At 56.7% G+C, this 16,513-nt stretch overlaps 1 protein-coding gene across 5 annotated transcripts; it reads right to left on the bottom strand.

Moving 5' to 3' along the window:
• Positions 1-208: 208 nt before the first annotated feature.
• On the bottom strand, positions 209-16,158 carry KLHDC8A (kelch domain containing 8A). Of its 5 annotated transcripts, XM_013094834.5 has the most exons (8): positions 16,054-16,158; positions 15,460-15,494; positions 5,770-5,836; positions 5,192-5,608; positions 3,380-3,544; positions 2,024-2,239; positions 1,582-1,683; positions 209-1,429 (listed from the first exon to the last, which is right to left on the bottom strand). In XM_013094834.5, exons 4-8 carry the CDS (start codon positions 5,565-5,567, stop codon positions 1,236-1,238), a joined length of 1,053 nt encoding a protein of 350 aa, XP_012950288.2. In that variant the 5' UTR covers positions 5,568-5,608; positions 5,770-5,836; positions 15,460-15,494; positions 16,054-16,158; the 3' UTR covers positions 209-1,235. The 5 variants fall into 5 exon arrangements, with proteins under 5 accessions (XP_012950288.2, XP_012950287.2, XP_005014671.2 ...); XM_013094833.5 differs by lacking the exons at positions 15,460-15,494; positions 16,054-16,158 and adding an exon at positions 12,765-12,887; XM_005014614.6 differs by lacking the exons at positions 15,460-15,494; positions 16,054-16,158 and adding an exon at positions 12,535-12,886.
• Between the last annotated feature and the right edge of the window lie 355 nt (positions 16,159-16,513).

Raw genomic sequence — 16,513 nt, 5'->3', positions numbered from 1 at the left:
AGGGATGCCCAAGCAGGGATGCATCCCTGGAAATATCAAGGGATGTCCAAGAAGGGACGTGCCCCTGGAAATGCCAAGGGATGCCCAAGCAGGGACGTGTTGACCTCAGCCACAGCTGGCCCCGTCTCCCCCTTTTTAGCCCTGAATCCCCCCTCGTCACCTAATCACGGCAGAGGGTCCTTAGCACAGACCGGGCTCATCTGAGAGCTCTTCTGGAGACAGCTTTTAATGAGGCAGCTGCTACAAGCTGGAAGTGTATCCCGGTGGCTCGAGCCCTCCCTCCAACTGCCCGGGAAGGATGAACCCAAAGAGGGAGCGGTGCCTGGGGGCTGCTGGCTGTGGGGCCTGGGTTTTTTTGTCCTCACCCCTGGAACAAGGCTGTCACCAAAGCCACTGCCTGGCCCCGGGGGCAGGAGAGGGCTCCAGCTCCAGCAGCAGGGCTCGGTTCTGCTCCTTTCTCTCAGGAGCGAACAGCAGATCCCAAATCACTGGAGGAGCCAAAATCCAGGCTGGAACAGAGCAGGTTGAGGCCACCTCTCCGTGAACCCCTGCGAAGGCGTGTTAGTGCCATTCCTGTGCCAAAGGTAAGGGCCAGCCTCTTGCCAAAGCAGTCCTTTGGGCATTTCGCCCTCCCAGGAGCACTGGCAGCCCCGTGCTCCGGCTCCTGGCAAAGTGACAGTGAAATGCTACGGGTGCGCAGGGAAAGCCTTGCTACGAAGGCAAAAGAACGATCCCCTCAGCCTGGCTGCGGGTCCAGGGTTTTCCTCGCTGCAAACCGAGGGGATCTGTGCAGGGAAGCACGCGCAGACCCCAGGGTGCTCCGAGGGCATCGCGTCCCTTCTCCCTGAACCACTGTGGACCTGGCTGGGTTCTCCTGATCCCCAAACACGTCGCCTTCGTGGTGGGTCAGGGTGGCAGTGGGGAGATGCTTGCCCAGAGCCCTTTCTGCTGGCAGGACACGGCACACACCAGTGCTGCGAGCGGTCCCTTCACCTGGATTTCCCCACGGGGCTCTGCAGATGACCAAGGGGGACCCTGGCCAAAATCTCCTTCCCTCTGCGGGGCCCAAACAGCAGCACCCAGGAGGGATGGGAGCAGCAGCTTCAGAGCAAGGCTGGTGTCAGCCTCCAGCAGGCTCCTGGGGCGGCTCAGGCGATGCTCACGCAGCTCAGCACCACCAGGAGCCGGCCCAGCACCAGCAGGGAGCGGGGTCCCCAAATCGGGGCAGGGCTCTGTTAGGAATCGGAGACGCAGAGGGCTTCCACCGCGTTGCTCAGCCCCTGGCTCACCCCGCCGACCGCCAGCAGGCAGTTCCTGACCACGATGCTGGAGCAGGCGCAGCGCGGGGTGGGCATCGGGGGCAGGCTCTCCCACTTGTTCTTCTCGGGGTGGAAGGCCTCCGCCGACTCCAGGACGGTCGGCTGGTTCCCTGGGGACACAAAGAGAGGGGGGAAGCACCGGCCAGCATCCCGAAATCTGTACCCCGAAGCCTATCCCCTTATGGGGTCCTTTTCCCCTGCTCCCCGCTCGGTAACGACACCCCCCAACCCCCAAGTGTCACCGCTGCCCCCAGCGCCTCACCTAGCCCCCCAGCCACGACGACTCTGCCTTTCAGGTAGCCGGCCACGAAGTCTGCTCGCCTTTTCTTCAGGTAGAAGGAGCGCTCCATCTTCATCCAGCCGCCTGGGACGGGACAGACGGGCATGGCAGAGCCACTGATCCTTGGGAACCCCCCCGATTCCCGAGCCTCCCACCTCCCTGTGGACGTGCAGTTGCACCTCGGGGTACCAAAACCCCGTGACACGGTGCTCAGCTTCCTCACCACCTTGCCAGGGAGGGAGCTGCCGAACCCAGCAGCTGCTGAACCCCTCTGGCCCATGTTTTTTTTTTCCCTGTCTTCCTTCTCTCGTTATCCCAGACTGCAGACGGGGTTCAACGCCCAAAACACTCAGCAGATGAGAGGTTCTGCTCTCCTCCCAACCCCAAACCCCCACCGCCTGCCTCCCACCCGGGACAGCCCCACCTTGCTCGATGTCAAACACGTCCACGGTCCTCATGAATTTGGGCTGCCGGTAGAGCCGGCCCTGCCGCAGGCCCCCGAGGCTGAAGAGTTTGTCCTCCGTGGGCACGAAGCTGGAGAAGGCCCTTTTGTTGGGGATGTTGGGAAACTTGGTCCACGATCGGGTCTCGGTGTCGAACACCTCGAAGGCGTTGATGGCGTACTTGGACTGCCTCCCGCCTGGGTGAGGGGTTGGGAAGAAAAGGGATGAAAGGAATGGGAATGGGAATGGGAATGGGAATGGGAATGGGAATGGGAATGGGAATGGGAATGGGAATGGGAATGGGAAGGAAGGAAGGGATGGTTGGCTTGGCCAACGGCACCAGCAGGACCCCGGGGATGCTCCTGGGGCAGGCTGAGAGCAAGCGAGCTGCCCGCTGATGCCATCCTCACGTCCTAAATCACCTGGAATGAGGGCTGCTGAGCCTGGCACCTTGTCCCCCTCGCACTCCCTCTCTTTGCGCTGCAGCTTGATGAAATTAAAGCACTTCATTTCCCCGTGCATCACACCCGCCGCTTCCCTCCGTGCCGGCAGCCGCGGGCAGGGAGTGCAGGCAGGTGTTTGGTATGCGCCCGTTTAATCAAGACAAACGCACAGCAGAGAAGGGCTGGGCGCTGGGGGAGCCTTTGCAATTCAGATGAGTTCAGCACCGGCCCCGCTCCCGACGGAGCAGGAGAGCCAAGGCAGCTGCCACCGCGGCCGCCAAGGACCTGCTTTATTCTCCCAGCGATCAGAGGCAAAGGAGAGCAGCTGTTCTCCGCTCGGATGCTCCCCGTGCCTCTGAAAGCAGAGCCTGTGCTCGCTGCTGGGCCCCCAGACTGTTTGCTAGCAGCAAACAAACAGCAAAATAGATCAAAAGAGCCTTTTTCTGGTAGCACCCTAAAGACAGCCGGTGCTGCCTGGTGGTTTGAGCCATTGGGGCTGCTGGGTTGATCCCAGCTCTGTGCGTTTGGCTGTGAGCTAACGGCAACGCTTCCCTGCCGTGGTTCCCCTTTCTGTAAGGCTGAGGAAAACTGCTCCCTGTAACGGGCTCGGTCCTGCACTCCCCAGAGACAGCGGGACCTTCCCTGTCAAAGGCTGGCTCTGGAAGGCGAGCAGTTCTTGGGTGATGTAGCATGGACAGAAGTGGTTTCACTCAGTAGCTCAGTCCCAGGATTGCAAACGGAGCAGGGAAACAAAGGGGGGCATCGCCCTGGCACCGAGCTGCTGCAGGATCTCTGAGCTCCTGGGGAATTCAAGGCACGTGGGCTCTATCCGGTGCTCGATGTGGAGGTGTGAACACAAACCCCGAGCCCACGCCAGCCCCACGTAGATCTTACCCAGCACGTAGATCTTGGTGCCTCGCAGGAAGGAGGTGGCCGCGTACCTGGGTGTGGGCATGGCCGCCAGTGACACCCAGATGTCCTTGAGCATGTCGTAGTGCTGCAGGTAGTTGTGCGGCCGCAGGTCGCACCCCATCCCTCCGGCCGCATAGACTCTGTAGTCTGGACAGGGCCAAGAAGCAAAAAAAAAAAAAAAAGCACAAAATTATTATATTGGTTTGAAACAGCCCCGTGCAAGTGTACACATCGTCACACCATGCCCCCAACCCCACTGGGACTTGCTCACGGGACTCCTCATCCCCTCCCACAGCACCCAGAGCCCTGCTCCTGGCACAGCCCCTTGGAGGGGACAGGGACACGGAGCCGAGGATGGCGTTGGCACCCCTGGGTGCTGTGACAGTGCTTGGGGTGCAGGGAGGGTGGGAGCCGCAGGGCCCTTTGCTCTCGAGCCTTTGGGCAGGAGCAGGCAGGTGTAAGCCTGCGTCCCCTTCCCTTTGGTAACATCATTTCTCCCTTTCTTTCTTTGCCCCACACACCCAACGGGGGGAGGTTACAGCACTGCAGCAAACCCAGCACCTCTCTGCTGCTGCCTTCACCCCACGAGCTCTGGGTCAGGATGTGACCCAAACTGGAAGGGCTGGAGCCCAAATACCACACTCAAGCTGCCGGTTCCTCTCTGAGTTGGCCACGTCAGCAGCAAAGTTGGCTCCCCAGAACAAAACCCTACTGGCCACAGCACCCACATTATCTCCTTCAGCAAGCACGGCACCCTACAAAGCTCAGGAGATAGCGACAGTGGCCCTACAACAAAGCAGCTGGAAAAGCAGAGACCCAGCGCACGGCTGGAGGATTTGGGGAGCTATTTCTGCTCCCGGCCCCACACACTGGATTGGCCCCTCCATATCGGTCAATAGGCAAGCTCAGAGAGAAAATCACCTCCAAGATGGTAAATATTATTTTTAAATAATCCTTGACAGCAGCTTTCAAAGCCGCTTAAGCAAACAAACGGAGCAGCTTGCGAAGAGACTGCCCAGAGATTGGGCTGGTGACCCAGGAGCACCGGGAAGCTGCCTGGCCTCAAAGCACGGCACAAGGCGCTAAAGGAAATCAATGCTCCACATCTCTGCTTATAAATTAAAAAAAAAATGAGATGGGCTGATAAAGGCAGAGCCCTGCAGGCATTTAGCAGCGTGTGTTTAAGGCTGTGGTTAAGCTCACAGAGGGGAGCTGGCAGGAGCCCCCAGGAGCCCAGGTGCTTCCCTTTCTGGTGCACTGATCTGAGCCCACCGCTACGAAGCTGACCCCTCTGCCTGGTTCTGGGTCTGGACCAGAGACGTGTCCTCAGGTTAAAGCTGGTTTACAGCTCGGAGACCTGCACGTCTCCAGCTCCACAGCTCAGCCTGGGGTCTCCCAGCTCTGTGCACCCGCTCAGCTCCCCCCCAGTCTGGGACTTGGGCAGAACTAGACCTGAACTGGCTGCAAAGCCCTGGAGGAGTTCAGCTCCAGACCCTGGAGCTTGGACCTGCCCAAAATCCAGCCAGCTACCTGCATGAAATCCAGCCAGCTACCTGCACTTGTGGCTCCGGGGCAGAGCTGAGCACCGCATTAGGCACCAAGAACAGCCTGCTGCCTTCAGCAGGTGGGATTTAACACATGGGTCTCAACCTCTGCCAGCACAGAAAAGGTTTTGGGGGAAAAACACAACCCTGTGGCACTGCCCAGAGAGCTTCTGGGCCTGGTGCAAGGAGGGATGCTGACCCCCCCCAGCAGCCACCCCCCCAGAACACATCCAGAACCAACCCCCCTTGCCTTTTGCCGTCACCGAGATGCCCATGGCCGCTTCCCTCAGCGAGTTCCTCTTCTTCCACTTGCCCTCGTCCACGTTGTACATCTCCACTATCTTCAGCGGCGTCTGGTTCACGCCGACCCCCCCTATCACCATGATCCTCTTGCCCAAGGTGGCCACCGCCACCCCGGCCCTGGCCGTGGGCATGGGGGGCAGCGCCGTCCACTGGTCGGCCTCGGGGGAGTAGACCTCGAAGCAGTCCATGGGGACCCCGTTGTCATCGCAGCCCCCGATGGCAAACACTTGCCCGCCAGCCTCCACCAGGGTGGAGTAGACCCTGCGGCTGGGCAGCGGGGCGAGGGTTTTCCACTGGAAATCTCTGCTGTTGGCGACCTCCATGGCACCAGCATGGGTTCCCTGCCCGCGGGGAGGTGCCTAGGCTGCAAAACAGAGTGGAGAGGTGCAGAGGCATGAAGTGTGGTCACCATCCTTCCCCTGACAGAGCTGCAGGCAGCCGGGAGCAGAGCAAAGCTCCCCAAAACCACCGCATCTGCACCATAGCCCCTCCATCCCCCCGGCACGGCGCGGCACCCCGCGGTACCTTTCAGTGCGTCTCCATTGATCCTGCAGCTCCCGGTCTGCCTCAGCAGCTCACGCAGAGAACGAGCCTAAAAATAAAACAAAACAAAAGGGGGGAGAAAAAAAAAAAAAGGCAAGGGAGGTTGGAGTCAGTTTGTGATCCTGCTCCCTGAGCATCCCCGCCCCCAAGCGACGCTCAAGCTGAGGAGGCTGCAAGCTGTCTGCTCACTTCCTCGGCTGCCTTCATGCCTGCTCGGGAACTTTTCCTTGCGTCCTCCTTTTCTCTGACCTGATTTCTCCTCCTGACCCTTGGCTACGTCTGCCCACACACGCTGGGACACCCTGCTCCTGCCCCCACCCCGGCTGTGAACAGCGACCACCAGCACTGACCCCCCCCAGCCCTGACCGGGGTCCTGCCAGCAGCACCAGGGCAGAGGCACCAGCCCTGATGCACACCTTTTTATTTTCTCCCTCTTCTCCCTTGGAACGGCCGTTAAGCGATGCAGATGAGATTAATTAGTGCGGGAAGGCAGAGAGAGAGCAAACGGGAGGGAACAAAGGCAGCTGCTCGCGCGGCGTGGCAGAAGGTGCATCCTGCACCGAGCATCTCCACCTTGGATGTGCAACCAGCGTGGGCCAGAAACTGCCCTTCAGACACCGGAGGGGTTGTGTTCACCCTGTTTTAATCTCTCCTGGCATACACATCTGGGGACAGGAGGGTAGGAGCTTGCTGACACCGCAGACACACTCCTGGCAGGGCATTTAGACACTGTCCAAGCATCTTGCCCCAGCACAGCACAGCCCAGACCCCTCCCCACACTGCTGCGCTCTAGGTCGGTGCTGTTCCCTCTCGGTCCCCTTTGCAGACCCCTTTTGAGACTTTCCCTGAGGATGCTGCAGCCCCACGGAGCCCGTCCCTGCTGACAGGAGCTGCCCGGTGGTGGAGCAGGGCTGGCTGCCCCCGTTTCTGCAGCCCGGGGTCTGGAAGCCCCTGGAGCTGATGTTTGTTCCCAAACCCTCTTTTCTGCCTCCTGGCTGAGAGCCAGCAGACCTGCTGGGGGGCATTTCGTATTTATTCTGACACAGCACGGTGGATGGGCTACAAAGCAACTTGGACTCTCCCAGCTAAGATACTTAAGCCACAAATTGTTATGGTTCTCTTTTTTTTGGGGGGGGCAGACTCCGTTCTCCCACAAGAGACAGCCAGACCCGTCTCCTACTGCTTCATTTAGACCCGAGAGGACACGAGTGGGCCTCCAGCCCCATAACCTGCCTGCCCTGGGACCAAGTGGTGGCTGCCCCACACCTCGCCTTGCTGCTCAGCTTCCTCCTCCAGCCCTGGCCACGGCTCCCCTCCGACAGCCGGAGCCTGTAGCATAGCAACAGCCACCTACAGCCGCCTTTCACCACATTTTGGGTGAGCCGGGTGGGGATCTGGGTGCTTTGGGGGACCACAGCACCGGGGCAGAGCTCCCTGCAAGGATCAGACCCCGCATCCCCATGCGTGCAGCACACTGGGGTCACCAAATCTTCCTCCTACAGCTCCGTGCCTGCTGCGCCCACCTCCAAGCAGGGAGGTGGACGTGGCCCTCGGGTATCTCGGGCATCACCACAAGCTCCTCACCGCCTGCTTTGCCTCGGGGCACGGCCCACAGGGAGCATCTGACCATGATAGTTCCCTGATTTTCCCCTGAAAGTGTGAATTAGAGGACAGCGATGGAAAAGGATCAGCAGGTCTCAGACAACTGGATGGAGATCCATCAAAATCGCTTCACTTACCAGCCCGAGCTGGCACAAAACCCGATCAATTTAAGCGGGGCTGATGGAGAGATTCTTGTTTATTTGAACGTCTTCCCCCAAATAAATTTCACTAGCCAGCCGAGCGTTATGTGTTGCATAAAGAATTCGGTTCATCACACACAAACACTTCTTGGGATGCGAGCCCCCAGCAGCAGGACCCGGCGCAAGCACATGCGCACAGCCCCGGCACCGCGGGGGCCACGGTACAAAGGAACACAAAGCAACAATCAAGAGCAGCAGCGAGTCACGCCGTGCTTTGCATCTTCCCAGCAGCCGAAGAGAAAGGGGCAAGCAGCAGATGAGACGGGCAGCTGTTGTCCTCCATCCCTGCAGTACCTTATCCTCTGATGTGCATCGCTGCCCGCAACCGGATCAGCTCGGGGATTTTTTGCCCTGGCAGTTTAAGCAGCTCCAGACCAGGGCTTTCATGAATATTTAATTTTTTTTCTCTCCAGGTGAATTTTCATGCATTGCCGTGGACAAATTCAGCACGGTCCAGCAAATTAGGAAAGCAGAGCCAGCTCCTGTTTCCAGGAGCGTGTCAGATTTGCATTCTGACCTCCAATAAATCATTCTCCTGCCCTGTCCCTCAATTTCTTCAACTACAAAGTGCAGTCCTGGGATGAAACACGTCACTCAAACGCCTGACAAAAGCAGAACCTCACTGCTGCTGCCAGACAGCTCCTCTGCTGTCATTACAGATACCCAAATCTCAAGCATAATTTTCTAACTGGTCCTTTTTTAGCAAGGCATTGCCTAAAAAAATCTTTTCCAGCATATTAGCACACAAAGACCAGGAGTTAGATTCAGACTTGGGGGTGGGTGAGTATTTCTATTGGGTTCCCTGTGAGAACAGGCAGAGCAAAGACCTGCAAATTCATCCCAGCTGCGGTCCCAGACAGCTGGAACCGGGGCACCCGGAGAGCCACCGCGTTTAGCAGCATCGGTGCAAAGCCCTGCCTGAACCCAGCTGCCTTGCAGTAAGGATTCTCTATTATTTTATGCTCTTAAAAGAAAATCGAGGTCAGTCTGAAGCACTACACCCGCACCCTTTGTCTCCAGCTGCCCAGCATCACTGGTGCCGTGCCGTGAGAGCTGGGACTTGCCAAAATGTGCTGCCCAAATGCCCAGCGCACTGCAGCCACGTTCTCCTCCAGGGCAGAGGGAATTATCACTTAATTATACCCAACAAATCAGAGGCATTAACGTGTTTTTCCTAAATGGCTACATTAGAATCCAAATGAATGGTAATTGCTTTCCTATCAGAGGAGATGGCAGACGGAGCTGAGCCCCCACCAGGGCCCGCTTTAGTGGCATTTATTACCTCCAACGATTTGTGATTTAGAGACCAGGCTGTGCTGAAAGTGCCAAAGTGATGAGCTGCCCCAACAGGGCAGATCTTGTCGCTGAACCCGGCGCTGCTGCCTGCGGCTGCTCGTGCTCTCTCCCCTGTATCATCTCCCCAGGACTCAGCAGCTTTTATGCTCCAGGTTTGGATTTCCTCGGCTGGGGAGGGCGAGCACCAGGCCCAGCTGGAGCTGAAATCCCCACCCTGCATCCAACAGGCTTTTCTCCAGGGCGATACGCTCCCCTGAGTGTTGCACTGCAACTCTCTGCGTAAGCGCAGGGTGAAAAGGCAGCCTATTTACAGCTCTCCAAATTGAAGGAAGTGCAAAAAGGCCCCGGAGCCACTCCCAAACCTTCTATTTTTAATGCTCATAGGCACCCTCAGACATCACCACACGCCCCCCGTGCCTCACAGGCACATACCCTCCACCCAGGGGGGAACAGACAGAGACCCCCAACCTTACACAGCCCCCAAGCAGACAGGACCCACTATTTACTGATCTGGTGTGAGCCCAACCTGCTCCAAAGAACCTAGAGCCCCTGCACAGCCCCAGGAGCAGCCCTCTGCTGTGCCTGCTCCATTCCTTACCACTCCTCCCCTCCTTTCAGGGATGCCAGAGATCCAGGTGAACACCACAAACGTCCTTGGCATCCTTTTGCGGTCACGCTCGAGTCTCAGCTCCGCTGCCATCAGCACTGACCCCCAATTTCTGCAGCTGGACCCAGCGACCTGTCAAACCCAGGCCCCCTCCACAGCCCGCAGGAGCCGTGCGCCCAGAGCATCACCGCTCCCCGCACCGCCTCCACCTGCCAAACACCCACGTGCTCCTCGCTGTCACCACGAGCAGGTTAAAACAAAGATGCAGACAGGGAAAGCTATCAGAGAGATTGCTCCCCACTGAGAAAAAGCTCTCGTACTCACCCAGCTGCCATGCCAGAAAAGCCCTGGGCAGTCGTGCAGCGTGCCAGCCAGCGTGAGAAAAGGAAGGGGCTGCAAAGCTCGGCTGAAACCAGCCTGTCTGCCAGCCCCCCAGCCCCTGCGGGGATTATTCTCAATGCACGGGGGACTGGCGTCACAGGAGAGGCAGGAACAGGGGCAACAATGAGCTGGAAATAGCATGCGAGCACCGGGAAGGAATCACAGCTCCTGCTCCTCAGCACCACGCAGGAGTCAGCAGCTTCAGCTCAGCGCTGCCTTGGCTGCCTGCACTCTATTAAATAAAGAGCAGGGAGAGATGACACAGCACAGGCTGCGATGAAGACAGCGAGAAGGAGATGATTCAGGGCAGGGAACCCACTCCTGACCCAAGGGATAGTCACGGAGCAAGGCCAGGAGCAGGCAGGAGGGGGTACGGAGGAGGCTGGTGGAGATGCCCTGGAGTTTCCCCAGCTGCCGGGATGGGGACGGGGCAGCTGCCAGCCCTGGTCCCCCCGTGTCCCTGTTCTCCCATCCCCACATCCAGGCTTTGGCAATATTCAGCTGCTTTCCTGCTCCTCAGGCACAGCACCCAAGGCACAGCTCGGGTGAGAACGGAGGGGAAATGCAGCGGGGATTTCCTCGATGCTGTTTCCAGCCACCCTGGAAGACAGCAGGACGCAGAGCAACCCGAACAAAGGCAACGTGGAAAAGTTTCAGATGTGGGAGCAGCACGTAAACCTGGCTGTTAATCACTGTAATTGAAGGGAGCTGCTTTTCCTCTAGAAGCACATAAATGTCACGGTGTAATCGCCCTCTGCATTGGCAGATAAACATCGGCACCGCAGGAGGAGGCCCCATCCCTGCACAGCCTCTGCTGCACAAAATGCCTCCTTGCTCCAGCAAAGACAGGAAACACGACGTTCATGGGGTTGGGTGTCCCAGGAAGCTCCTGGGCCACATTTCCCACTTTCAGCACCCAGACAGGAGCCCTGACCCCCCCGTCCCCTTCCTTTGCTCCTCCACCTGATCACAATCAGGTTCACAGCAGCCCAGCACCCCAAAAACCCTTCCTACAACCACCCAGAGGGCTCAGGACCCACGCAGGCACGGCTCTCATCACGTCCTCACTGATTATTCACGTCCCTGAACAGGACCAGGGCCTTTGGAAGAGTCTGGCACCTTTGTGTCCCTATAGCCTGGGAGAAGCCCAAGTTTGCCACCCAAAACCCTCACCCTCCTGCGTGGTCCCACAGCAGCAACCTGCTCCTTGCTGAGGTCCCCTGCAGTCAGGTGCTGCGTGACCCAGCCTGGTGCCACCCCTGGGTGCCACAGACCCGCACACAGACAGCCTTTCATAAGCTTTGACAGTCCTATTACGGCGCTAGCCCACAAGGTCAGCCGTCACCAAGTCTGGGTTTTCAAGCGACTACAACTTTTAAGCAAAAAAAAAAAAAAAAAAAAAAAAAAAAGCTAAAAACACCGCTGCAAACCAAGGACTCAGGGCTGCCTTTGCTCCTTCCTTGCTCAGACCCTGGCAGCTGAGGTTTTAAACGGAACACGCCTGAAATTCGCAGCCTGGTATTTCTGACCTCTCCTCACACTGAGTCAAGTTTCCTTTCCATAGTAACAGCTACCCAGAAAAATAACAACCTAAAAACCCATCGGGTCCCCGTCTTTGCCAATTACCCAGCCGGCAAAAAAAAAAGAGACTTTAGTTTAGTTTCAAGGAGAGAGCAAAAGCACAGCAATTCTGAACGGGGATTAACGGTACCTTTATGGCCAGCAAAGAAAAAGCAGCAGCACTCGCAGCAGCTCGTTTCATCCCCTCTGGTTCTCAGCATCTCCTTGCAGACAGCCGCGTGCGCTGCTGGAGCTGCGAACAACCTGACCCCCCCCTAGGCTTCACCCCTTCCCCCAGCAGCAATCCCTCGGGATCATTTTCAGCCTCATCATGCCGAATGCAATTTCCTGAGGTCGGTAACAGGAAGGTGGAGAGGTTGTGGAAGGAAATATTCCCCAGCTAACAGCCCAGCGGCTGTAAATCAGGGGGATGGCAGAAGCTTTAGCACGCCATGGGACGGGGAGAGATGTTTCATTTTCTGTCTTGTTAGCAAAGGGAAGGCATGGAGAGCATCCTTTTTTTTTTTTTTTTTTTTTTTTCCTGAGTGGGAAAAAGATACGATTTGTTTGCATTACATTTTATCTGGAGACAGGGAGTTATCATTTCACCAGGAGAAAATAAAATCTGCCAGCTGGCCCTGGGTGTCCTGCTCCCCGCTGAGTCCTGCGTCCCCTCCCCTCGCCCCCCAACGCTGTCACTGCTCTGCAAGAAGAGCTTCTCCTTTCCACGGGTCAAATACCCCAGATCTTTCCCCAGCCCCGCAGTCCCTCCGGTTGTCTGTACATCTCCCGTTACTCTGAATTTAGGCTGCATCCCCCTGGAGGGAATGCCAAGAGCACCCAGCTCTGCCAGCTGCCGCGGCTCCCAGGGCCTGGCCTGGGAAAGAGGCAGAAAATATCCTACTGGGAAAACAAAACAAATAAATGGGGAAAAAAATAAAAAACCAACAGCCTCCTTAAAACCACTTCTTAGGGAGAAAACACAAAATCAAAGCTCCCTTTCTGGTTGCACATGAAAAGCCTGGTTTTGTGCTCGGTGCAATCTGCTCTGCCCCACGAGCCCCCCAGCAGCAATCCCCCCCCCAAAGATGCTCTACTTACAGCTGGGGACCGCGGTGCTGAGCCCGGCTGCAGCGCGGGGCTCTCCTAAAAACGCTCTCCAACTCCAAGGCAGGGAAGCCCCGATCCTCAGCGCCTCCTCCCGCATGCATCCATCCCTCTCCTCCCCGCAGCCCTCGCTCGCTCAGGGGAAGGAGGACGCCGGCAGGAGCCGGGGGGGCTGCGTGGGAGGGCGGCGAGGAAAGCAGCAGAAATCCCTCGGCCCTACTCGCCTGCCTCCAGGAGACGCAGGACGAGCGGAGCCAGAGTTTTCCCCATCTGGTGCGGCGGCCGGGATCTTCCTCGGTGTCTGCAGCTGGGGGTGTGCGTGCGTGCGTGTGTACACACTGGATTACCAGCCCCATACTTAAGCCTTTTATGGCTCCCCACGCTCGCAGCCTTGTTACAGGATGTTCTGTAACAGCGGCTCCCCCCCGCCCGCCCTCCGCTGCTGCGATGACAAAACTACCAGAAACTGGAGGGAACGGGGAAAAAAGAGGCAGAAGGGAGCAGTGGAAGCGCTGCAGAGGTCCCAGGTTGAACCTGCCCCTGGGGGGCTGCCCCCAAGTCCCCTGCTCCAGGCTGCTGGGCTGGGGACGTGGTGTTGGGGGACCCGGTGCTGCTGCTCGGGGTTGGGGAGCTGAGCCCCTGCTGAGCCCCTGCCATGGGCAGAGCTTCTGCTCACCAAATTAAGGCTCAAGGTGTACAGAAATGAGAACGCTGCAAGATGGGATAAGGACATTGGGACCTTCGGGCCCCAGCCCTCTCCAAAGCAGAGGTTTCCCAGCCTGATGACATCCAGGCCTTTTCTTTCCCTGACCTGCCTCTCTATTCTTTTCCCGAAGGTGATGCAGAATAACTTCAAGTCCAGAAAAAACATCTCTGAGCAAAAGATAAATATGCTTTCAACGCATCTTCCAGCAAGCCTTAAAGCTCCTTCCCAGAGGGGCATTCGCAGCTCAGCCCAGCAGATGCTCCCGAGCCTTCAGGACCCTCCGTCAGCTCTGCGAGCCCTCGACATCTTCGGCCTTCAGATGGTGCTGACTGCCCGAGCCCACCCTGCAGAGCTGGAAGGGTCCCAGGTGGTCATTTTGGAGGGGCTTGCTCCTCGTCACGGGGGTGACAGTCCCCAGAGGCGGCCACGAGAGGCTCCAGGTTCAGCTCTGTCCTGCAAACCCCTCGGTGCTGCCCCAAGGCCAGCCTGCAGCGAGGCAGCCAAGGTTTGCTCCCGCTGATAGCTCGTGCTGGTCCAGATAAGAAACTATTTTAAAGCAGCTCCAGCCATAAAATAAGAGAAATGAGGAAATCAACAAGAAGTTGAGTCAAACGACTACATAAAAGCAAATTCTCATCCCCTACCAGCTATTTTAATCTCCCGTTAGCTTTCCGATGGGAGGATTCAATTTACATTTAAATAAAAACCTCAAGCACGGGGCCCATCTAACACGAAGATGTTCATTACAAAGGCATTTACCTCTTCAGAAATTTTAAAAGACCTCATTGAAGTGGATTTTAACAGGGGGGCTGTTAGCAGTCTGGCATTATTGGACAGTTAGTATTTGTAACTTGTTATTATTATTTACCAGACTGTTCACAGATCAGGCCAGGCAGCTCTGAGCGAAGGACTCCAGCGGGTTTCCAAGCTGCCCTAATAACAGCCAGAGGTAAGAGCCAGCACAAAAGGTCTTCTCGAGCCACCAAAAACCTGCCTGCAGAACATTTCACAGCTGTTAGGAGGCGTACGGAAGGAAAGGAGAGGCCCCAGGTTGCCGGCTGAACCGAGTAAATGGAAAGGGCAAATGGAAACCAAAGCTTGCGTTTTGCTTAAAACTACTCTGAGTTTTGTTAGGGGAAAAAAAAAACAAACAAAAAAAACCCACCTTCTCATCCACCCCGTGTGCTCTCAGCAGCAAAGATGAGCAGGGCCTTTCTGTCTGTGCACTACTGAGCAAATGAGGTCCCGACCCAGGGCTGGCAGTCCAAGCCCCGTGTCACCAGCCAGCTTTTGCTTATTATTTTTTTTTTCTCCTTCCTCAGCGACAATTCAGTTAATACAGGCATTTCCACAAAGTGAATGTTTTTATTTTGAAACGCACGGTGCAAGCTGGCAAGATGCTAACTTATAAAGGCTTAGGTGCAGTCACGAGTAGTGCAAGTCTCAAACTTGCCACCAGGAGAAAGCCTTCCCATGTGGAAAAGGCATTTTCAGAAGGACACGAAAATAACTAGAAAGTAATTCCAGCCAGGAGCAGCACCCAGGGGCTGGGCTCAGCACCATGCGGGGAGCAGCAGGCAGCTGGTCCCAGGGCACAGCTGAGCAGGGAAGATGCAGCGAGGGCTGCAGCTGCCCCTCGCAGCCACACCATGCACCACTCACCCTCTTCATGCTGAGGGCAGACCAGGCTTTACAAACCCCTCTGAAACAGAACAGCAGCCTGGTTTCTCAAACCATTTGGGAGCTCCTGCTTTAGGGGCTGGGGTTGAGAGCCTTGGCTCAGGACACGAGGATTTATCCCAAGTGGGATTTTTATTTGTTGGTGTTTTGTTTTACATGGCTGTTTGATCTCGAGCCCTTCATCTCCTTTTCATTTTCCTCCCTGCTTCCCACGTCCCGTTCCTCCTGTTTTTCAGTGTCATGGGGGGCTGCCCCATCCCCTTGCAGGGCATCCCACGGGTGAGGCTCTCGGGTTTTTGCAGCGAGGTGAGCGACTGCAGGGGGACAGGGAGGGTTCAGCCAGGCAGCCCTGACCCTCCCCAGCCTCCCAGTCCTACATACGTAACGCTAACAACTTATTAATTCAAATACCCTTTCATCTTCATAAGCATCTCATTCCCCAAGTTAAAAACAAAACAAAGTAAACCCCACAGCCCCCTCAGTGACCTTTCACTTGCCACGGTTGGGTCTGAGATCGATCCAGGCAGGCTTACCTGCCCGCTGCCAGCGCTCTGCACCACAGCAGCACCTGCAAAAGGCAAGAGAAAGGAGATGAGAGATGAAGGCAGGGCAAGAAGGCGGGTTTAAACTGGACAAATTCATTGAGGCAGGAGCAGCAGCATGGCCACGAAGCCCCAGATGCTCGGTCCCCGGCTGCTGCCTTGCCTGGTGGATGAGCCAGACCTGACAGGCTGGAAAATAAGCGTCTGTAGGATGGAGCCTGCGTGCCGTGCCACACCACCCCAGCCTCCCCACAAAGGCAGGGCTTCGCCCAGCAGATGCTTTCTGAACGGTGAAAATTGCACAGCTTTGTGCCCCTCGGGATACCTCGAGGAACCCATAGGGTGGGGGCAGCCCAGGGAAACTCCAGATTCACGCTGCAGAAAGGGAGAGGTAACTTTACCAGGTTGCTTGGGAAATTATAAAGGTGGTGTCGGTGGTAAAGGAAGAGAAATAGTGCTGGAAACCTGTAGCAGTTTCCTCCAATTCAACATCTGTTTCCATGGGAACCGCAGGAGAGTTGCTGGAATTCCTGTAAGTTACACAAATGAGCCAAACAGCAACATTTTATTTCCTTTTTTTCTTACCTGCATCGCTTTGGGTTGAGCCAGCTCAGTCCAACGAGCGCTCCTGCCAGGACCACTTCCCATCAGGTCTGGGAAAGGCGTGTTCAGCTGCAGCAAGCAGGCCAGGAGATGAAAAATAAAAAAAAAAAAAGGAAAAACACAGCCAAAAAGCACTGCCCCCAAAACCAGAAAAGCCTTCTTTCAGAAGAAACCAGAATTATGGAGATGAAGGGGAAAAAAACAAGCAACAGGGCCAGGACTTGCCCATGCGCATCTGGGTGCCAGCAGTGGCTGCAGCCCCCGGAGCAAACGGTGGGGGGCAATGCAGGGGGACTGTCATTTCTTCTGGAGATTTGGCAACCTGACAGTTAATTAACTAGTTAATTAATTAATTCTCCCTCCTGCAGGGCCCTGGGCTGGTTACAGTGCAGATAGTCACCTTAATGCACGGAGACAGGAGCTGAGAGCTTCGGGATCTCTC

This window comes from Anas platyrhynchos, chromosome 27 (genome assembly GCF_047663525.1).
Source record: "Anas platyrhynchos isolate ZD024472 breed Pekin duck chromosome 27, IASCAAS_PekinDuck_T2T, whole genome shotgun sequence".
Classification (NCBI taxonomy): Eukaryota; Metazoa; Chordata; class Aves; order Anseriformes; family Anatidae; genus Anas; species Anas platyrhynchos.
This window is presented reverse-complemented; position numbering and strand designations above follow the sequence as displayed.

Bases quoted from the DNA above. Each gene is read 5' to 3' on its own strand.
- KLHDC8A (XM_013094834.5), bottom strand. From the start codon at position 5,567: ATGGAGGTCGCCAACAGCAGAGATTTCCAGTGGAAAACCCTCGCCCCG. The intron at 1,684-2,023 runs GTGGGGCTGTCC...GTCCCGTCCCAG, and splicing joins CGTGTTTGACATCGAGCAAG to GCGGCTGGATGAAGATGGAG. The intron at 1,430-1,581 runs GTGAGGCGCTGG...TTGTGTCCCCAG, and splicing joins CGTCGTGGCTGGGGGGCTAG to GGAACCAGCCGACCGTCCTG.